Here is a 23,597-nt window from a genome sequence, read left to right on the forward strand (position 1 = left end):
AGCCCCAGCAGTGCTCTTCCTGTACACACGCACAGCTCCTCTGCGGGCAGTACCAACTCCTTCACTCTGCAGCATCAGACATGTTGCACGGAGCCAGAGATGCAAAAGGGCTACAACCTAGGCTTTGACAATGACTAAGATACAAGTGGAAAAGGTGGAGGGGGTCACTGAAGCCAGACTGGCAGGTGCAGAGAAAGAACCAGTGGATGAAGAAAGAACTTCTTATATGAAGCAGTGACTAAGTAGCCCCCTGAAGCCTGGTAGGAATTAGCTGGGCCAAGAAGAAGGGAGCACTCTCCAAACAAAGGCTCACAGTAAGCAAGAGTGGAGAGTTCCCAGATGGTGGGTTAACTTTGGAGGTGCCAGAGATGAGCAGGAAGGCTGGACACAACGTGCCTAGGAGTGCAGACTTTATCTTAGGACAAAGGGAGCCTCAGAAGGGCATTCAAGCAGGTGAGTGAAATGATCAGACATGCATTTTTAAATAATCACATTAGCTACACTGCTAAAATGGGGAAGATTCGAAGCGGAGGAGCCAGTTAAAGGCCTATGATGGGAACAGGGCAGGGGATGTTGATACCAGCCTCTGGACCTGCAGAGAAGTGCACAGACCCAGGAGGGTGGAATGCACAGGTTCTCGTCCACAGGTGCCCGGTAAGTTCATGCTGACACTGCTATATTTAAAATGCATAACCAACAAGGACCTACTATATAGCACAGAGAACTTTGCTCAATATTATGTGGCAGGCTGGGTGGGAAGAAAGTTTGGGGGAGAATGGATACATACACATGTATGTCTGTGTCCCTTTGCTGTCCACCTGAAACTATCACAACATTGTTAACTGGCTATACCCTAATACAAGATAAGTTTAAAAAAAAAAATAGTTTGTGCTGAAAGGACATTGGTAAACGCTTAATTCTACAAAGCAAGGACTAAAATTCAAGACGAGAACATGATATTTCTGAATGTCCACATAAGAGGGGAGCTGTTGGCAAAGAGAGGGGTCATGGCTGAAGGAACCCCTTGGCAAAGACAGGCTCACTGATATCTCCCCCAAGGGACACAGAGGAAGTAACCTCCTGGCAAAGTTTCAAAAGACAGGACGGTTGTCAAATGTACTCACACCCTGAAGGTAGGAGGAGAGATCAGACAGCCTCTTAGTCAGACCAGCGCCTGCAGGGGTGTTTATGAAACCAGATTAGAATGTTGTGCAGGAAGAGCAACAAAAAACACAGATGGGAAAAAGAAGCAGAACCGGCTTAAAAATCAGTGAGTTGCACAGAACAAGAGCCTGACCAACACACTGCATAGGCAGGGCAGGTGGCGGGAGAAGGCCAGGGTATGAGAAGTGAGCCTAAGGAACCCGAGAACTCCCCAGGGCACCTCTGCTCAGCAGCACAAAGAGGAGTTTATTTTCAAGACAGAGGAAGCAAGCCAAAATGAAAGGCTTGAAATGGAAATCCAAACAGGAGAGCTTCCCCAGGCAAACTGTCTTTCCAAACCCCTCTGTTGGGTGGCCACCAACAGCGCGGACACCTCCTCAGGGAAACAGGGAGGGGCTCCCGTTGGTCCCCAAACCAAAGGGTTCTCAGAACCCTCATGGGCATATCCTCCTTGAAGGCCAAGTTTCCAAAAGGCCTGACAAAAGTGACACCCCCACCACCAGTCCATCTGCACGGGACAACCAAGGCCTCAGCAGCCAGGGCTGGAGTCACACAAGCCCCTGTGGGCCCCTGTGGTGACACAGCATATCACACGCTGGTAACAAAAGCCGAAAAGTGAAAGTGAAAGTCGCTCAGTCCTGTCCAACTCTGCGACCCCGTGGACTATAGAGTCCATGGAATTCTCCAGGCCAGAATACTAGAGTGGGTAGCCTTTCTCTTCTCCAGGGGATATTCCCAACCCAGGGATCGAACCCAGGTCTCCCACACTGCAGGCAGATTCTTTACCACAAGGGAAAGGGATTCCCTTGTGGCTCAAGGGATTCTTGAGCCACAAGGGAAGCCCAAGAATACTGGGGTGGGTAGCCTACCTCTTCTCCAGCGAATCTTCCCAACCCAAGAATCGAACCAGGGTCTCCTGCATTGCAGGCGGATTCTTTACCAACTGAGCTATGCTGCTGCTGCTGCTGCTGCTGCTGCTAAGTCACTTCAGTCATGTCTGACTCTGTGCGACCCCATAGATGGCAGCCCACCAGGCTCCCCCGTCCCTGGGATTCTCCAGGCAAGAACACTGGAGGGGGTTGCCATTTCCTTCTCCAATGCATGAAAGTGAAAAGTGAAAGGGAAGTCGCTCAGTCGTGTCCGACTCTTAGCAACCCCATGGACTGCGGCCTACCAGGCTCCTCTGTCCATGGATTTTCCAGGCAAGAGTACTAGAGTGGGGTGCCATTGCCTTCTCCAACTGAGCTATAAGGGAAGCCCTATAACAAAAGTCGAAGGGAGAACTTAATCTAATGAGGCAGTGTGTTCAGTGGACAGAGTCTTTCAAAAAGAAAGAACAGAATAATAATCACGTCTGGAATGACACAATTTTGGAACCATGGACCTAAAGGATGTTGATCACAATTCTTGGTATTCCTGGTATCCTGTGCATCCCTGACCAACGCCTGGACCAGCTTCCTACAACTGGCAGCTTCACTTTTCGTCACCTCCCTGAAACACAGAATGCTCCATGTGTGAAAGAAAGAGGGAGGCTCAGTGACAGTGCCCCATGCCCCTCATGTGTCCACTTGTCTACCGTCCCATCAGGACAGTCAGCGATCTGAGAGCCCATGGAAGCTGAACCATGATTCCGCAAGTGGCCGAGTGAGGGCAGAAGCCTGAGTCCCAGAAGAACCCCTCATCCCTGGCCTGGTCCCCCACCTGATAGAAAACAACCCAGGAGGGCAGGAGGCAGCCGTGGGTGTGCGTGGCCCGTCCGAGCACACCCTTACAGCGCTATCACCATGGAAAACTGTAAGTGCACAAGGACGGCGAGAGTCGTGCAGCGAGCCTCCGCACAGACACTGAGCAGCTGTGGCCGCCTCCCTCGTCTCCACCCTCACACTCACACCACGCTCCCCACCACCATGTCTGAAGCAAACCACACAGTTTCTTTTCACCTGTGAGGAGGGCACTGTAAATCTCTAAAAACTAAGACGACTCTTCGTAAACAAAGCCACAATAATATGACCATACCTTAAAAAGTTAATTATTTATGATGTTACATATATTCATTTCTGTCCTCAAGAAGCAGTCAGTTTTCTTGGCCTCCCACAACCTCTTGGAAAGAGTGTTAAGGGAAGAGCCCTGAGCACCTAAGAGCATCAGTCACACCAGCTACTAAAGCCTTATTTTCAAGTGACGCAGTGAACTTCCAGCTTTGAACACGCTGGTGATCAGACAGAAAGGTCAAATGCAGCTTTTTGGGCTTCATGCTGGGGGAAGGGAGGTAAGATAATTAGGATGATGACAGTATTATAATAGCCAAGGTGAGTACTTAATAAGCCACCAGTGTTCCAGGCACTTCACATGCCTCATCTAACTTGCTCTTCACGGCAGCCCCGTGGGGAATGTCTTTCCTCTCCCAGACACAGGCTTCAGCTAGCTGCCTGAGACCTCACAGGACCCCATGGCACTCGGGCTGTGCCCTGTATGTGAAACACACGCCCCATGCGGACATCTGCACCAACACCCTCGGACCACGGCCAGCCATCTCACTTGCCGTGGGACATCCCCCAACTCTTCTGATACCTCTTTCCTCTCATCCCCAGAGCAGCAGGGAATCCTCTACAAGATGAGCCTCAGGGTAAAATGGGGTGTCCCTCCTCAATGACTCAACCCACCTCCAGAGCCCCGAGCTGAGGCATACTCACCAAACTGGCCGTCTGCCCTCACGTACAGCTCGATGACGCCATAGGCAATGGTGGTGGGAGCTGGGATCTCCAGCACCACGTTGCTGTCCTTGATGATGTTCCCATCCTCCATCGCCGACACCTGCAGGAAGGGTGCATGCTCCCACCTGTGCGCTCAGGCTCCCCTAGGCTTCTCCTGCCTCCCATGTAACCAGCCTCGGCCCTGTGCCCAAGAAGTGCCGGGAAACTGCCCACAGAACTGGGGGGAAAGGAGAACCAGCCAGCAGGGGTCAGGATTTAATCCTTGTCGGCCTTATGATGTCCTACACATATTCTAAAGTCAGTGGCCAACCTGTAGCACAAAGGCAAGAATCCAGAGTTTAGGAGATAGTAAAGTTAGGTCTATGATGCTGAGTAAAGAAGATAAGTCAACTTCCCATTTCCCTCATGGAAGATTATGGAAACAACTTTGAAATCCTAAGAAAATCATCAGTGGTAAGAGTCTGACTAGGAGAACCTAGCTGAGAGCAAGATCCCCTGAGCACATCCTCCCAGACCAGGTATGTGACACACTGTGCCATCAGGTAAAACTGGGGAGAGGCTGGAAGGAAGGGGCACAAGGAGAGAAGGATGGCCAGGAAATGCCGAGTCAGCAGCAAAGCTCTCTCCAGACCCCGTCACAAATCTGACTCTTGCCCACTATGGCCTGGGGAGGATGAGAAGTGGCTCAGATGCTGGAGATCAGAGGCCTTTATAGCGACTTGATCCTGGTCAGAGTGTGATAACTACCAACCTCCAGACACCCCAGCAGGCTCCAAGCCTTTGGTGGGGTTCACTGTGGACAGAAATACTGGCAGGGCCAGCTAAAGCCATCTCCCATCAGACCTCATCACTCTGTCCAGCCTGCCCAGCCCAGGGAGAGTCCAGCTCCAGATCTGAATCTCCACCTCCTTCTAAATATTACATTACTGGGTCCTCTGGTATAATTTGAAAGTTACCCCAAGAAGTAAACTTCTAAGACCAGAATATTAGGCACTATGGAGGGGAGGCAGTTTGGGGTTAGAGCCTCCTGTTCAGTTCCACTGAAGCTCAGGGATCAGCTTGGTAGGACTGTAACTTAATCCAGAAACATCTGTTTATGTATATTAAAGACACATGTGCTGATCTTTACCTTTCCTAACTCAATCCACCGGGGATTTAAGGCAGCTAATCTCGAAATCGTCATTTCTGAGACCTTTGATTCTTAGGGGCTCTAGGAGTTATCTGTGCATTGGCCTGGCCGGTGTTCATTTGATCCATTTTTTGAAGGGAGAATGCACCTGATTCACCCCGGTATGCCAATCTAAGCATCCCATTGCCCTGGCCTTGGGTTTGCTTCAGGAATGGGCACAGCCCAAGATGGTCCAGTGCCTGCCTGCCCGGAAGCACTCCTTCCACTAGGGATGGGGTGGGATGAAAGCCAGGAGCTGCCACCCCACGAGCTTATATGAGAGGCAATCCACCTTCAGAGAAGGCAGCTCACCAGCTTCTCAAGTCCTGGATCCAGCAGTGACTGAATAAAGTAGTGAAGACAAGTTGCTCAGTCATGTCCGACTCTGCAACCCCATGGACTGCAGCCTACCAGGCTCCTCCGTCCATGGGATTTTCCAGGCAAGAGTACTGGAGTGGGTTGCTATTTCCTTCTCCAGGGGATCTTCCTGACCCAGGGATCAAACCCAGGTCTCCCACATTGTAGGCAGATGCTTCACCATCTGAGCCACCAGGGAAGTCTCCTAGATCACTCCAAATGTTTCAGTTACAGGAGCCAATCAGTTCTTTCTTGTTTAAACCAATTGGAGTTGGATTTCTGTGAACTCCCTACAACAGTCCTGATGAATGAAGACCCCACTCCCAGAGGGCCTGGCGCCTCCCTGGGCCAGGCGCGCACCTGCACAGTCCTGGTCTGGATCCCCACCATGCCACCACACTTCTCCTCGATCTGGACATGCTCAGATATCACGCACTTCTGCGTCGTCACGATCTTCTGCGTCAGGACACACAGGACCGCGTTCTTTCTCTCCAGCACCTGCTGCAGTACCGGGTTCTTCAGGTTGATTGTTCTGAAAAAAGAAAAGGCCCGTGAGTGGCCTTGGGGAGGTGGATGCAGCGTGAACTATCACTTCTTGCACAGCTGGCGGGTGAGGAGCAAACAGGTGACAGCCAGCATCCGTTATTTCCTGGTGCTTAGAGGGGGCCAGCTCATCCAGAGAGGCAGAAACCAAAGTCTCCTGAGGCCACCTCAGAGCTGCCAGGCCTCCAGAGAAAGGCTGGCACCACAGGGACGGGGGTTCCTGTCAAACAGCCATGCTGACTGTCACAGAAAAAGAAAGACACCCAACAGGTACAGGAGCTGCAATCCATCTGCTCACACCCTGGGAACTCCACTCTGTCATTTAACCAGAGGCCAAGGGACCATCCCAGGCATGGGCAATAAATACAGGGTGACTGAGGTGGGGGATGCTGACCAGTGCTTCTCACAGAAGAGAAGGGGACAGGCTTGAGGAATGAATCGCAAGGGGAAACTTGGATTTTAATTTTAAAAGTATTTTTTAATCTGTCTGTCCAGGAAGGGTATGTAATCTCTTAGAAGGGATTTTAGAAGGGCTTCTCAGTTAGTTCAGTAGTAAAGAATCTGCCTGCCAATGCACAGGGCAGAGGAGACGTGGGTTTGATCCCTGGGTCAGGAAGATCCCCTGGAGGAGTAAATGGTAACCCACTCCAGTATTCTTGCCTGGAGAATCCCATGGATTCTCCAGGAGCCTAGTGGGCCACAGTCCATGAGGTCACAAGAGTCAGACACAACTGAAGAGACTGCACATGCATGCAGAAGGGATTTTACATCACTTTACAGATGGAGAACTGAGCCCAGTAAGGTGTGGCCCGCCCAGGTTTCCCAGCAGAGACCTGGGGCTCCCAGGTGGCTACTCCGGGGAATTTCAAGAACAAGGTCAATTCCCATCTACAGAAGATAATGTGCTGATTAGAAGCAAATGATGTAATGCCCACTCTGGAAGTCCTGTTCAATGCTATGAGTCTATGGGTGGACAGGAAAAAAACCAGATTGGAGTTAGTGGCAGCACAAGAACAATTACAGTGTTCACCCTGTGCTTTTTAAACAGTCCAAGGTGAGTTACCTTCAAAAGCTTGGCCCCATCGCCAATCCATGCAGTGGCTGTCGTCCCACCCCCTAGGCAGATGCAGCTTCTCCAGGCTTCAGAAAGCATCCCCAGAATGGAGGCAAGCAGCTGGAAAGATCCTGTCTCCATGAAAAACGCTGCCTGGGCTGGAAACAACCCATATCCATCAACAGATGAACGGATACACCAATGTGGTCCATGCATACAATGGGACATTATTCAACCACAGAAAGGAACGAAGCTGACATGCGCAACACGAACGAACCTTGAAGACATTATGCTGAATGAAAGAAGCCAGGTACAAAGGGAGAAATACTGGATGATTTTACACATATGAAATATTTAGATCAGGCAAATTCTCAGCCACAGAAAGTAGATTTAAGGTTATCAGGGGCTGGGGAAGAGAGAATGGGGGACGGGGGTTCTTGTTTGATGGCTACAGAGTTTTTATGTAGGGTGATGAGAAAGTTCTAGAAATGGATAGTGGTGATGACTGCATGACAGTGTGAAGGTACTTAAACCACTGAACTATGCACCTAAAAATGGTTAAAATGATAAAATTTATGTTATATTTTATCACAATTTAAAAAAGTAAAGACATGTCCATCGACAGATGAATGGATAAAAATGTGGCACATATATACAATGGAATATTACTCAGCCATATAAAAGAACAGAATTGGGTCATTTATAGAGACGTGGATGGGCCCAGAGTCTGTCATACAGAGTGAGGTAAGTCAGAAAGAAAAAAACAACTATCATATATTAATGTATATATGTGGAATCTAGGGGCTTCCCTGGTGGCTCAGATGGTAAAGAATCTGCCTCCAAATGCAGGAGACCTGGGCTCGATCCCTGAGTCAGGAAGATCCCCTGGAGAAGAAAATGGCAACCCACTCCAGTATTCTTGCCTGGAAAATCCCATGGACAGGGAATCTATAAAACAGTACAAATGAACCTATCTGCAGGGCAGGAATAGAGATACAAAGAAAAGAGCATGGGCTGGGGGTGGGTTGAATTGGGAGAATGAGATTGACTTATATGACTGCCACGTGTAAACAGATAGCTAGTGGAGACCTGTTATCTCTGAGCTAGCTCTGTGAGCTGAGGTGTTCTCAGGTGACTTAGATGGGTGGGATGGGGGGTAGGGGTAGGCGGTGGAGCCAAGAAGGAGGGGCACTTCACAGATACGCATGTAGATACAGTCAATTCACTTGGTTGCACATGGGCTTCCCAGGTGGCACTAGTGGTAAAGAACCCGCCTGCCAATGCAGGAGTCTCAAGAGACGTGGGTTTGATCCCTGGGTCAGGAAGATCCCCTGGAGTAGGAAATGACAACCCACTCCAGTATTCTTGCCTGGGAAATCCCAAGGACAGAGAAGTCCACAGGGTCGCAAAGAGCCAGACACAACTGAAGCATCTTAGCATACATGCATGTACAACACTGTAAAGAAATAAAAATAATAATAAAGACACGGGGAAAACTGTTCAATCTCGGTAGTGGTCAAAGAAATGCAAATTATAACAATGTTTCACACATATTAAGTAAGTAATAAAGATAAATCAACAACGACAAAAAGGCTGCGCAGGGCTCCATTTCCAGGAAGGCAGATAGAGCAGGGGGAACCTGCCTGGCGGGGGCTCCAATCCCAGCTCTGCCCCTCCAGCTAGGTGACTGGGAGCGAATGGCTCCCCCCCGCACTTTGTTATCCTTGTGGATACACTGATAGTGATGCTGTCTCTTGCTATGCTCGCTGTAGGGTTTACTCAAGAGGCCACGTGGTGAGCAGTCAGCATGTGCCAAGCAGACAGTCAAATGCCCCCCGAATGCTGGCCGGCTCCGGCCACCATCCTGTATATCCCCCTAACCGAGGCCCCCAGAACAAAGCCCCAGGGTGTGCACTTGATGGGAATGATAGGCAGTCAATTGGGTCTCAGGTGCTTTTTCACATCTGTCATGCCCTTAGAACCTCCAGTGGACACATCTCATCTCAAATCCTTCCCCCAGGCAATGAGACCTTTAGCTCTGACCCCTGCCTCTGGGGACCCCACCTTCCTGCTGTCTCTCTGCGCCTTAAACACACCAGGTCAAGGCCTGCCCCAAGACCTTGACACAATGTCCCCAGGGTCCCCACATCTGACACAAGTCACTTCTCAGGCAGGCCAGTGTTCCTCACTCACCCTGTACAGAGCAACACCCGCTCACACTGTGACACGCTAGCATGTGGACATGACATTCACATACTCTCAAGAGCACACTTCCACATGACACTCTTCCGGGTCCTTCGTTTATCTGTTCATTACCTGTCTCCTCCCTCTAGACCAGTAGTCCCCAACCTTTTTGGGATCAGGGACTGATTTCATGGAAGACAGTTTTTCCATAGACCGGGGGTGGGGGGAGATAGTTTCCAGAAAATTAAAGCACATTACATTTACCGAGCACTTTATTTCCAATCTAATGCCTGTATCTGGCAGGAGATCCTGGCCTGTGGCCCAGAGGCTGAAGACCATGAAAGTGTTAGTCACTCAGTCTTGTCTGACACTTTGTAGCCCCATGGACTGTAGCCCCACTGGCTCCCCTGTCCATAGAATTCTTAAACTCATGGAAATAGGGGTTGTGCACGCCAAGGGCACAGTACATAGTTTTGGAATAAATGAATAAATAAAACGTGGGGTGTTTTTTTCATCTTTGTGTATCTGCCTTAATGAACATGCAAATGTATGAGTAGGTATGCATCTGTGGGAAGAGAGAAAACAGGAAGATGGAGGAACTGGAGGATAAGCAGTGTGGCTTAGAGAATGACGTGTAGCGATGATTCTTCCTGTAGACTGTGTGAGGCCTATGGACACAGATTGGAAGATGAGGGCCAGCATATTCACCAGCAGGATGTACATTTGAACCAGGCTTTGCTGACCTCCTTCTGTTGCACAGCATCTCCTATTCTAGCCAATTCTTGAAAAGCAACTCCCTCAATTATAGCTCAGGTACTGGCTCCTCCCCATTTGATGAGCAGTACATCAGAAGCAGCTACTCCCACCCACAAGCCCAGAAATAACAGCAGAGGAACAGCTGAAGGCTGCCTTGCGGCACCTGAAGTGATTCTGGTGGGTTGAAAATCACTGCAGTGCTTCGTGGTCTAAACAGATCCACTAGAGTGCTTGATATTGCCTTAACCAATGTTCAATTGTTTGAAAAGAAAAACCTCTGGGACTTCCCTGGTGGTCCAGTGGTTAAGAATACACCTGCCAATGTATTGCATAGACATAGGTTCGATCCCTAGTCTGGGAAGATCCCACATGACACAGGGCAACTAAGCCTGTGCACCACAAGTGTTGAGCCTGAGCTCTGCAACAGGAGAGGCCACCGCAATGAGAAGCCCACATACTGCCACAGACTGCAAGCAGAGAAAGTCCCCGGGCAGCAATGACGACTCGATGTAGTCAAAAATAAACACATACATATACGTGGTGGTTTAGTCACTAAGTTGTATCCAACTCTTGCAACCCCAAAGACTGTAGCCCACCAGGCTCTTCTTTCCATAGGATTTTCCAGGCAAAAATACTGGAGTGGGTTGCCATTTCCTAAACCTCAGCCTAGACCCCCAAGACTCCGTTGCTTAAAATGCCCACCTCCCTCCAGAACCCCCACCTCAAACACCAGAAAGAGGAGGGGGAAAGGTCACATTTCCTTAAACGTAACTTCCTTACGCGTCTGAGAACAGCAGTCCTGAGATGCTTGTGGGGACCAGCCAAGCACCTGGGAGGCTTCCTGCCCTCAGAATACCTGAGGGGTGACCTCACCATGGGACAGGGGACAGAGCCTGACCAAAGACAGGGTGCACCTCCCAGGCTGAGATCTGGGTGACTGGGGAGGAGAGTGTCACAGGGCACGTCCTCTGGCAGGCCGGCTGAGAGCTGCTCAGCGGACAGGCAGACACTTCCCACCCAGGTCACTGGGATTCTGTTTTCCAGGACGGTGCTGCCACCTTTTGGAAACCGAACACTGGACAAACCAGCTCATTCTCAATTAAGAGAGGAGGCTGGTGTAGACAGAGGGGAAGCTAATTATCAGAGGCAGTAGACTGTTCATACAGGAGTCTTCACAAAGCAACTTCTGGAGTGAATTCTGCCCCATCTCCACTGGTCCTCCAGGGCCCAGACACAGAATAGCTCATAGGAGCCTGGTCCCAGCCCTCTTGGAGCAGGAGTCCTTGTGTGATGGGACTCACCTCGACCCACCAAGTGCGGAAGCTAGCAGTATTTCCATGTAATTCATTTACTTTATGTGCATGTGTGTGTGTGCTCAGCCATGTCCTGTATGCATTTAAAGAGATCCACGGGTATCTTCAGATTACTAAAGTTCAAAGAACAAAAAGTTTAAAATCCTAGAGCAAGGTTTCATAGATGAAGAACAAGAAGGCCCAGAGAGGTAGCAGATAGTAACCAAAGTCACAGTTGAAAGACCCAGGCTGGTCTTTCACAAGGCCCCACCATCCACAGGAGCCCCACCAATGCAGGCTCCCTTCTCTGGGTGAGCATTCCTGAAGGCTATACCAGGAATTTGACCTTTATCTCTTGTATGTCCATGTCTACACATCAGTATCTTGCCTGTCTGGTTAGACCAGTAGCTGAGGAGTGGAAGGAGGGACCATACCCAAGTCCTCTGGGAAACCAAGTATCCGTGCCAGCCTCTCTCTTCTGATCCCATCTTCTGATGGCTGCTCTTAGGAAATCCTTCCTGGGGTCATCCCTATTGCTCCATCTCTTCTGGGTTCTATTAAGAACCACTGAACAACACGGACAGAAGCTCTTTAGAGAGAGACACAAGGGAGCTAGATGGCCGGGAGATCAGGGGTCGGGGGGTTTCACCTTCTAAGTTTTGACCTTTAGCATTTAAATCATAGGAACATATCAATTATTCAAAAATTTGTCATTAGCATTATGCTACCTATCCAGTTGGTGGAGAAATGAATAATTTATCACATAAATCCCAGAGGGCAGGGTTGGAATAAAACTCACTCCCCAGTCCAGCCAGGGGTCAATGCCACAGCCAGAGAAATGGAGCAGAAGGTTTCCCACAAGAAAATAGGCAGCTTGATGCTCTTCGGCCTCGTCACACATTTTTAAGGACCGCCCAAGGTTGCAGATGGCAAGTTGGTGCTAGAACAGGGGGCCATGGAGGCAGTAGTATGGTCAACATCAAAGGGCTGGACCCAAAGGAACAGGTCTGGAGGTAAGACAAAGGAGTCCACACTAAGCGGGGGAGAGAAGAGCACCCCTTCCTGACCCCACAGACCCACTGCCCCCCGCCATTCTCCTGTGAGATCACCCTCCTCTGTGTGCCCACAGCTCCGTGCAATGCCAGCACCTACAGCCAGCCCGCAATGGGCCCAGCTTTCTGTCTCCTCACTGGGCCACTGCCTCTCATCCCTGAGCCTGTTTGCACATCTGTCAAGTGAGGGCTGTAAGAGGCCACCTGTAGTGACCCACGCTGTACTTATCTGAAAATATTTCTTTCCTTCCAATAATGATGGGGAAGCCAAGTCAAGTTCCCCCCCACCAGCTGGCCAGAAATATGCCCAGAGTTTTCAGGTAAGCCTTCAGGCTGGGGAGCAGACCCTCCAAGCAACTAAGAAAACAGCTACATGGATACAAGCCAGTAATTCTAGGGGTGGGGTAGCGGGGAGACCAGGCAGGAGCTGCTGGAGGTGGGGGACAAGGAGGGAAGAGGAGTAAAAAGTGTGGCTCCAGCCCAGCGAGGCTGCTGGGGAGCGGCTGTGGGCCAGAGGAGGCCGCAGGAACACAGGCTCCGCTCCTACGGCACCTGACAGCTCCCCAGGCCCAGCCCTCGTGAAGCCGCCTCCTCTGCAGGCTGAAGCGCTCATTCCCATTCTACTTCTCAGGCTTTGAAAACCAGATGCAACCCACAGAGAAGAAACCCAGAGAAGACTTTTAAGACTCTAACAATATCCAAAAGAAGGAGGGAAGCGGTTTTCTTTCCTAAAGCATAATGCAGCCCCCAGGACCCCCTCCCATGGAGACAAGGGGAGGGCATGCTTTCTGAGCAGACTCGTCACCCCCAAACTCATTCCTGTAACTCCACAGATAACTGGGTCCTATTGTGTCTGGGCTAAATGCTGGGGATTCTCAGTGAGCAAGACCAAGGCGTCCTTGTTGCCACAACCCTCCTTTGTAATATGTCCTAGAGGAACAGGGCTTCAAACAGAGCTCTGATAAGCTGCTCCAAAAAGTAGAGTATGTCATAAGAGAGTAGACACAATCGGCTCTGATCCAGTCTTCTGGGAGAATGTGAAACTACAAGGGCCCCAGGGGACGGCTAGTTCTGAGGTAGGAAACCAGTTTCATCTTGAATACTGCCTCTGATGCTGTCTACCCACCAGGAAAGGATTCTAAGGCTGAGACTGAGTCTTAGAATCCTTAAGCCAGGAAGCAGTGAGAGGCAACAGAACCACGACTGATTGGCAAAGTTTGCACAGGCCTGGGACCCTTCAGAGGTTACAGACTGGCTTGAATCCCACGGCACACATCTTCTGACTCTCAGACCAGTGCTCTTTCCACTATGTAGCTCTAAAGACTGATGCAAGAGGCTAAAGGCAAAGGCACTCTGAAGAGACTGTGCAAGACTGTGGGGGTTGGTTCTACCATCTCTCTAGGAACAGAGATTGGGACATCGTGCAGAGCCCCAAGATGGCGGCAGGCCTGCTACTGCGAGAGTATTAAGCCAGAATTACTAACCCAAAGGAACCTAGTTACATCCTGATGATTAAGGCTTTAGCAATTTAAGTATTTCTCCCAAAGGGTTTTGATTTATTGGCTAACGCCGCAATTAAAAGGAGAAGTGCGTGTTCGCCAACCAGTTGTATAGCAGAAAAATTAGAAAGGCTATGGAGATCAGGTCCATGCACGTTGCTTGTAAACTTGGCTTTGCTCTCCTGACATTTCATCAAGCAGCAAAGTCAGCTTCTCTTTCGATAGTCAGCCTCCTCCAGTCTATAGACCTGGCAAAACGATCCCACCAAGGCCATGACTAGAGTTTATTTCAGCAGCCACCTCCTCAAACCCTGAAAGGAACGTGACTCTGTCACTTCCATGGCCTGCTTAACCCCCAGGGGGACAGTCCTTTCCCAGGTGGAGTCTGTGCAGAGTCTGTCCAGAGAGAGAAGGGGAGGAGGGCTGGCCCTTCCACTGTGTCTGGTTTGTTCCTGTGGGCACCACACTGACGTCCCCTGAGTGTGATGTACCACTAGCTGCATCCTTCAGTTTTGTTCAGGTTTGGGAGCCTGGTACAAGGGCAGGAAGGGGTGACGCAGCCCCACAGGTAAGTCTTGGCCAATCCTGGTAACTCCACTGTTCTCAGCAGGGATTGGATAGGATGGGCCATCCGTGGCAATTCTGTCCATTAAGACTTGAGGAAAAGTCTATTAGGGGTTTCTGGGAGGATCTTTCTCTCTCTTAATCAGAGGCACAAGGAGGAGACCACTCTTCTGACTTTGGGCTTTGTCTGCAATGCAGTCGTTTGGGCACCAAGAGGAGAACTGGGTGGCTGGGACAAGCAGTGCATGGAGGCTGCCACAAGGGGGTCCCACTGAGCCACCGAACGAACCAGCCACCAAGAACCACAGGTGGTGACTCATCCCACCTGGGGAGGTTTTTTATGGGCGGTAATGACAGATTCTCTTTACAACTAAAGACACTCTATCTGGTCCATGAAGTTACTGTCACCCTTCTTTCGCAGAGGACAGAAATAGCGAGCTCATGAGCCCCTGACGCAACAGCATGCCACTAACCAGGGCCAGGAGGAGAACACAGCTGAGCCTGTCCAACCACAAAGCCCTGTGTCTTCCTATCTTCCCTCTCCCTGTGGGGCCTCCTCTGGGCCCTGTACACAGAAGCTGCTTCATATGTGCTTGATAGCAAACAAGCAATCTCTCTGCTCAGTTCCCTGGGAAAACTTCCCAGAGACTGGAAGCAGACCCTCTCAGAAACCCAAGCAGCCACCACTGGCAGTCTCCATACCAACCAACACTCCATTTCAACCATAAAAAAAAAAAAGAAAGAAAGAAACTTCCCACACAGTCCACCAGAGATGCTCAACCCGGAGCCAGGGCCAGGGCAGGAAGTCATCAGAAACTGTACCCTAGGGCCGCCACTTCCATCTGCTGAGGAAAGCCCTGCTGTGTCACAGGACTGTGACATCAGGACTGTAAGCTCTTTGGAAAAAAAAAAAAATCGAGGCACAACGCTAACACATTATAAGCAAAGTGACGGGGCCACCCCCACAGCGTGGATGCCCCCAGCTCTGGGGACACTGCCAGCTATTCAACACCTTATCTCACTCACTCACAACCAGGGAGAGAAAGGAAAAAGTGACTGAGCAATTACGGACTGTCAACCTTTCAGATGGAGTAATTAATTCACTGCCACCTGCAGAGGTGATGCAGCAGGTCTGAGAGATGCTAAAACCGAATGAGGCTGATGCAGGGAGGTGAGCTCACGCAGAAGCCCATGGGCCAGTTTTTGCCTTCCAAGCTCTGTGCATCTGCAGCTAGATGGAAAACTCAGGGGTTTGGTGGACCTGGGCTTCCATTTAAGTCCAGACAAACTAGTGAACCTCTGCATTTCCACTGCAAAATGAAGACAAACCAAGTATTCTTTCAAACAAACAGTGCTGATGGTGCTGCAGGCACCGTGAGGGGCCAAAGGTGAGCAAAACAGGACATTCCAGGAGGGACACAGACGTGGAATCAGGCAGTGACAAGAGTCACCCCACAACGGGGTTGGTGCTCCGATAGGGGAATCAGTGACGTGGCTGCTGAAGGAAGTGGGAGGGAATCTGATGAAGCTGACGGAGGGAGTCTGCATGTGAACTTCGTGTGTGTGGAGGGGACTGGTAGAGCCTTCAACACGGCGGGGGCCGGGGAGGGGGTGAGAAAGAGCCTGGGGCACTGATGCCAGGGACTGAAAGAAGTTCAGGGGGCTGGGCCTGAGCGGAGGAGAGCGTGGACATCATCCCTAAGACAGTGAAGAGCACAGAAGGGCACACGCCAGGCACAGACATGATCCAACGGACTGCCACGCGGAAAATCAAACAGAGAGGGTGACTGGGTGCAGAGGGACCAGCCAGAGATGCCTGGGACATCAAGGTGAGAGTTGGTGGTGGCCTGCAGCAGGGCAATGTGAGGCTGGGGCATGAGAAGAGCAGGACAGATATTCGAGAGGCAGAATCAACTAGTGGGAGACTAGGTGTGGGAGGGAAGGCCAGGAGGGAGCCGTGTCAGCAGATTTCTGGCCAAGACAACTGGACTTAACGCTGCACCAACCAGCACCTGGAGGGGAGTCAGGCAGTGAAGCAGGTATGGAGAGACAATGAGAAGTTCAGTGTTGGGTGTCAGACACGGCATGAAAGCTCCACGGGAATAAACGTCTGCTCGCCTAAACTCTAACTCCTAATTCCTGCCGACCCAATTTTGTACATCACATCTTGCCAATTTTTAAACATATTTTTTCACTTCTCTGAAATCAGGATGTTTGTAAATGAACAGGTGACCTGTTTAGTTGGCAGTGTTCTTAGTGGTATATACAAGGGTGGTATATACAAAGGATGAAATCTTGGATTTGATGAAATTATGTCTATCAACCTTAAAAGAAAACAGTACAAGAATTTCTCTCCTTATGACATAAGTCCTACCTAGCTCCAGAAAGATCTGAAGTAGCCTTTAAAATAAAGTTCATAGGACAGAATGATTTCTGTAAAACAAAAATTACCCCGGGATCAAATATTGAAAAGAATCCTCAGAAGACCCACTCCTCCACAGGAGGGGCTCGGCTCAAATAAAAACAAGAGGTCAAACAAGCGTCCCGAAGTCCCCAAAGCTGAGAACTAAAACACAAACCAGGAGACAGAATAATCTAGAAAGAAAAAAAACAACAACAACCAGCAAGAAACTGACTGACTTACAGACACCACAGAGACGGGCATGGCCTGGAGGTCTCAGGAAAGATACCTTTTACAAAACAGTGGGTCTGAGGATCTGATGCGGCCTTGAGAGCTTTATTGCTGCTCTTTCCAAAAAGGATATGATGAGAGACGGTAATAGCTTACTAATACTGCTCAAGAACTTCATACACCTTTGGATTTCCCTGGTGGTGCCGTGGATAAGAATCTGTCTGCCAATGCAGGACACATGAGTTCGATCCCTGGTCTGGGAAGATTCCACATGCCATGGACCAACTAAGCCCATGAGCCATTACTTCTGAGCCCATGCTCTAGAGCCCACCAGCTGCAAGCGCAGCCAAAAATAAATACTTAAAAAACAACCTTTAAAAAAAAAAGAATTTCATACATTTTCATTCAAGAACTGAACAAGCATCTCCTGTAAAAAAAAAAAAAACAGAACATTCTGTAAGAATAACCCGTGTGCTTTCCTGACTTTCATATGCCAAGAAACATGTCTAGGTCTACACTCATTCCGGAGAAGCCAGGCTGCTGGCACATGCAAGTCTGACTCACTGAAGACAGTCAGTCCTTCCATGGTGGGGTTCACGGTACAGACCACATGGCTGCCTGCCTCCTCCACAGAGGAGCGAAACAAGGCTGCAAGATGTCAGCATCAGAAACCCCAAGGGCTTCACTTCATTTCTCTTCTGAAACTGCATCTTCTGCCCTGTCACAAAACACTAAGGCACCCCTTACCTTCCCACAGCTCTGACCTTTGCCATCTTCTATAGCCAGGCTCTATTGGGGGCTGCTTAGAATAGCAATAATTATGGAAGTGTTCACACTAATAACTACAATTTTTGAGAACTTGCTATGGGCCATGCTTTGTTTATATGTTCTTATTTAATTCTTACAAAAACTCCTTCAGAACATGAACCCCATTTCACTAATGAAATTTTTTATTTCAAAAAAATGAACCTGAAGTTTACCAGTTAGCCTAAAAATACCACCACCAAAAACACCAGCAAGAAAAGAGCAGGAAGAGGGGCTGCTTGACGCTCACATTCCCAGACCCTAAGATGCCTTCACCTGGTTTATTTTGCCTACTTAAAGACTTTCCCTGTGGAAGAAAAAGAAGAGCGTAAGCAAAAGAACAAGATTCAGGAAACTCTCTTTCTCCAAGTACACGTGGCTAGAGGTCTTTAAATTGTTAGGCACAAACTCTATTAAAAATAACAATGCCAGAGAAAGACACGAGCTCACCTCATCTCATGAAAACACCAAAATGAGAACTAACTGCTAAAAACCATTGACAAAAAAAAACACTGAAACATACCACAAAAGATCTAAAGACAAAGAAGAAGCCATGAGACAGTCGGAGGGTGTAATGGTGATAAAATCAAATCCCATACCTCCTCTCCCAGAATGGGCAACTCACAAATGGGAAAATAATCACATCACAGAGGTTCCCCCACAAGAATGAAGGTTCTGAGCCCCAAGTTGGGCTCTGAACCTGGTGGGGGGATCTTAAGCATTGGGAGGAGGAACCCCAAGAGCATCTAACTTTGATGCCCAGAGGCATTTTATTGCAGGAATTCCACTGAACTGGAGAAAACAAGAACTCCACTCTAAGAAGGCGCACACAAGTTCATGTACACTAGGACCCAGGGAACAAAGAAGCGACCTTCTAAGAGCCTGGGCCAGACCTACGTGCTAGTATCCTGCAGAGGCAGGACACAACTATGAGTCCCTGCAGGGACAAAGACACTAGTGGCAGCAGTTCTGGGGAGTACTCCTTGGCGTGAGCCCTGCTGGAGGCCACCATTTGCTCACCAAGACCAGGCCCCACTCAACAGCCTCCACTCCTGAAATCTCTCAGGCCAACCAACCAAGAGGGGAAGAACACAGTCCCACCCACTGGTAGACAGGCTGTGCAAACTCTTCCTGAGCCCACAGCTGCAGAGTCAACAGACCCCTTGAATTGCCCTTGCCCACCAGAGGGACAAGACCCACCTCCATCCACCAGTGGGCAGTAAACAGTTCCTGCCACCTGCACAAGCCTCTCAGTTCAGTTCAGTCACTCAGTCGTGTCCGACTCTTTGCAACCCCATGAACTGTATCATGCCAGGCCTCGCTGTCCATCACCAATCCTGGAGTTTACTCAAACTCATGTGCAGGGAGCTGCCCGTGAGAACGGGGTCCTCTGTCCGAAGGACACAAGCTCTGGGAGCTGCCTCAGTCCTTGAGGGTTTGCTTGCAAACATAGCTCTCTGTCCCGCCACCCCAGAGATTAGGCGCTAATTTACTGCAGACACCTGGCGTTCTGTGCAAACTTCTCACGCAGAGAAATGTTATCTGGCATAAGAAATAATAATAGGGTGCCATTCCCATGCTCTCAAGATTTCTTGTGACTGTTTGTAAGATGTATAGGTCAACCAAGAAAAAATGTCAACTGTCTTGTCTTTCTCACGCTCTTCTGTATAAATATAAGATGCTGAATAAAGTTGGTGTCAGACTTTGTCCCTTCGTGGAGACGTGTCTGAACCTCTCAACCCCATCTTTGTTGTAGTCTCTTGCTTTAGTTTCTTTCTTAGCCCCGCCGTGCACGTTCTCGGGACCTGATCGACTTTGCCGGCTGGCACGGACACTCATGTCCATTGAGTCAGTTATGCCATCTAATCATCTCATCCTCTGTCATCCCCTGCTCCTCCCGCCTTCAATCCTTCCCACCATCAAGGTCTTTTCAAACGAGTCAGTTCTTTGCATGAGGCGGCCAAAGTATTGGAGTTTCAGCTTCAGCATCAGTCCTTCCAGTGAATATTCAGGACTGATTTCCTTTAGGATGGACTGGTTGGATCTCCTTGCTCCCAGGGACTCTCAAGAGTCTTCTCCAACACCACGGTTCAAAAGCATCAATTCTTCGGCACTCAGCTTTCTTTACAGTCCAACTCTCACATCCATACATGACCACTGTAAAAACCATAGCTTTGACTAGATGGACCTTTGTTGGCAAAGTAATGTCTCTGCTTTTTAAAATGCTGTCTAGATTGGTCATACATTTTCTTCCAAGGAGCAAGTGTCTTTTAATTTTATGGCTGCAGTCACCATCTGCAGTGATTTGGGGGCCCTCTCAAAAATAAAGTCTGTCACTGTTTCCATTGCTTCCTCATCTATTTGCCATGAAGTGATGGGACCAGATGCCATGATCTTAGTTTTCAGAATGTTGAGTTTTAAGCCAACATTTTCACTCTCCTCTTTCACTTTCATCAAGAAGTTCTTTAGATCTTCTTCACTTTCTGCCATAAGAGTGGTGTCATCTGCATATCTGAGGTTATTGATATTTCTCCCAGCAATCTTGATTTCAGCTTGTGCTTCATCCAGCCCAGCATTTCTCATGATGTACTCTGCATATAAGTTAAACAAGCAGGGTGACAATATACAGCCTTGACATACTCCTTTTCCTATTTGGAACCAGTCTGTTGTTCCATGTCCAGTTCTAACTGTTGCTCCTGACCTGCATACAGATTTCTCAAGAGGCAGGTCAGGTGATCTGGTATTCCCATCTCTTTCAGAATTTTGCACAGTTTGTTGTAATTCACACAGTCAATGGCTTTGGAAAGTCAACAAAGCAGAAGTAGATGTTTTTCTAGAACTCTCTTGCTTTTTCAAGGATCCAATTGATGTTGGCAATTTGATCTCTGGTTCCTCTGCCTTTACTAAATCCAGCTTGAACATCTGGAAGTTCACAGTTTACATCCTGTTGAAGACTGGCTTGGAGAATTTTGAGAACTACTTTGCTAGCGTGTGAGATGAGTACAATTGTGCAGTAGTTTGAGCATTCTTTGGCATTGCCTTTCTTTGGGATTGGAATAAAAACTGACCTTTTCCAGTCCTGTGGCCACTGCTGAGTTTTCCAAATTTGCTGGCATATTGAGTGCAGCACCTTCACAGCATCATTTTTTGGATTTGACATAGTTCAACTGGAATTCCATCACTTCCACTAGCTTTGTTCATAGTGATGCTTCCTAAGGCCCATTTGACTTCACATTCCAGGATGTCTGGCTCTAGGTGAGTGATCACACCATCATGATTATCTCGGTCATAAAGATCTTTTTTGTACAGTTCTTCTATGTATTCTTGCCACCTCTTCTTAACATCTTCTTCTGTTAGGTCCATACATTTCTGTCATTTACTGTGCCCATCTTTGCATGAAAAGTTCCCTTGGTATCTCTAATTTTCTTGAAGAGATCTCTAGTCTTTCCCATTCTATTGTTTTCCTCTATTTCTTTGCATTGATCACAGAGGAAGCCTTTCTTATCTCTCCTTGCTATTCTTTGGAACTCTGCATTCAGATGCTTATATCTTTCCTTTTCTCCTTTGCCTTCCGCTTCTCTTCTTTTCACAGCTATTTGTAAGGCCTCCTCAGACACCCATTTTGCCTTTTTCCATTTCTTTTTCTTGGGGATGGTCTTGATCACTGCCTCCTGTACAATGTCATGAACCCCTATCCATAGTTCTTCAAGCACTCTATCAGATCTAATCCCTTGACTCTATTTCTCACTTCTACTGTATAATCATAAGGGATTTGATTTAGGTCATACCTGAATGGTCTAGTGGTTTTCCCTACTTTCTTCAATTTTAGTCTGAATTTGGCAATAAGGGGTTCATGATCTGAGCCACAGTCAGCTCCCAGTCTTGTTTTTGCTGACTGTATAGAGCTTTTCCATCTGTGGCTGCAAATAATATAATCAATCTGATTTCGGTATTGGCCATCTGGTGATGTCCATGTGTAGAGTCTTGTCTTGTGTTGTTGGAAGAGGGTGTTTGCTGTGAGCAGTGCGTCCTCTTGGCAAAACTCTGTTAGCCTTTGCCCTGCTTCATTCTGTACCCCAAGGCCAAATTTGCCTGTTACTCCAGGTATTTCTTGACTTCCTACTTTTGCATTCCAGTCCCCTATAATGAAAAGGACATCTTTTTTGGATGTTAGTTCTAGAAATTCTTGTAGGTCTTCATAGAACCATTCAACTTCAGCTTCTTCAGCATTACTGGTAGGGGCATAGACTTGGATTACTGTGATATTGAATGGTTTGCCTTAGAAACGAACAGAGATCATTCTGTCACTTTTGAGATTGTATCTAAGTACTGCATTTCATCATGAGAAACGCTGAGCTGGAAGAAGCACAAGCTGGAATCAAGATTGACAGGAGAAATATCAATAACCTCAGATATGCAGATGACACCACCCTTATGGCAGAAAGTGAAGAGGAACTAAAAAGATTCTTGATGAAAGTGAAAGAGGAGAGTGAAAAAGTTGGCTTAAAGCTCAACATTCAGAAAACGAAGATCATGGCATCTGGTCCCATCACTTCATGGGAAATAGATGGGGAACAGTGGAAACAGTGTCAGACTTTATTTTTGGGGGCTCCAAAATCACTGCAAATGGTGACTGCAGCCATGAAATTAAAAGACGTTTACTCCTTGGAAGGAAAGTTATGACCAACCTAGATAGCATACTGAAAAGCAGAGACATTACTTTGCCAACAAAGGTTCGTCTAGTCAAAGCTATGGTTTTTCCAGTGGTCATGTATGGATGTAAGAGTTGGACTGTGAAGAAAGCTGAGCACTGAAGTATTGATGCTTTTGAACAGTGGTGTTGGAGAAGACTCTTGAGAGTCCCTTGGACTGCAAGGAGATCCAATCAGGCCATTCTAAAGGAGATCAGCCCTGGGATTTCTTTGGAAGGAATGATGCCAAAGCAGAAACTCCAGTACATTGGCTACCTCATGTGAAGAGTTGACTCATTTGAAAAGACTCATGCTGGGAGGGATTGGGGCAGGAGGAAAAGGGGACAACAGAGGATGAGATGGCTGGATGGTATTGCCGACTCGATGGACATGAGTTTGAGTGAACTCTGGAAGTTGGTGATGGACAGGGAGGCCTGGCGTGCTGTGATTCATGGGGTCACAAAGAGTCAGACATGACTGAGCAACTGAACTGAACTGAACTGCATTTCAGACTCTTTTGTTGACTATGATGGCTACTCCATTTCTTCTAAGGGATTCTTGACCACAATAGTAGATATAATGGTCTTCTGAGCTAAATTCACCCATTCCAGTCCATTTTAGTTGGATGATTCCTAAAATGTTGATGTTCACTCTTGCCATCTCCTGTTTGACCATTTCCAATTTGCCTTGATTCATGGACTTATCATTCCAGGTTCCTATGCAATATTACTTTTTACAGCATCAGACTTTACTTCCATCACCAGTCATATCCACAACTGGATGTTGTTTTTGTTTTGGCTCATCTCTTCAGTCTTTCTGGAGTTATTTCTCCACTGATCTCCAGTAACATATTGGGCACCTACTGACCTGAGGTGTTCATCTTTCAGTGTCCTATCTTTTCACCCTTTCATAATGTTCATGGGGTTCTCAAGGCAAGAATACTGAAGTGGTTTGCCATTCCCTTCTCCAGTGGACCATGTTTTGTCAGAACTCTCCACCATGACCTGTCTGTCTTGGGTGGCCCTACACGGTATGGCTCATAGTTTCATTAAGTTAGACAAGGCTGTGGTCCATGTGATCAGATGGGTTTGTTTTCTCTAATTGTGGTTTTCAGTCTCTCTGC

At 48.3% G+C, this 23,597-nt stretch overlaps 1 protein-coding gene across 4 annotated transcripts in view; it reads right to left on the reverse strand.

Annotated features, from left to right (window-relative positions):
* GSDME (gasdermin E) overlaps positions 1–23,597 on the reverse strand; it is a 113,619-nt gene that overhangs the window by 19,576 nt on the left and 70,446 nt on the right. For all 4 annotated transcript variants that reach the window (XM_086396328.1, XM_086396327.1, XM_086396331.1 and 1 more), the window contains exons 4-5: positions 5,764–5,935; positions 3,858–3,978 (exon numbers count right to left, since the gene is read on the reverse strand). In XM_086396328.1, coding sequence (XP_086252454.1) covers positions 3,858–3,978; positions 5,764–5,935 — 293 coding nt within the window. The remainder of the gene's footprint in view (positions 1–3,857; positions 3,979–5,763; positions 5,936–23,597) is intronic.

This window comes from Bos grunniens, chromosome 4 (assembly GCF_055505025.1).
Source record: "Bos grunniens cultivar Pamir isolate PY7600 chromosome 4, Bosgru_T2T1.0, whole genome shotgun sequence".
Classification (NCBI taxonomy): Eukaryota; Metazoa; Chordata; class Mammalia; order Artiodactyla; family Bovidae; genus Bos; species Bos grunniens.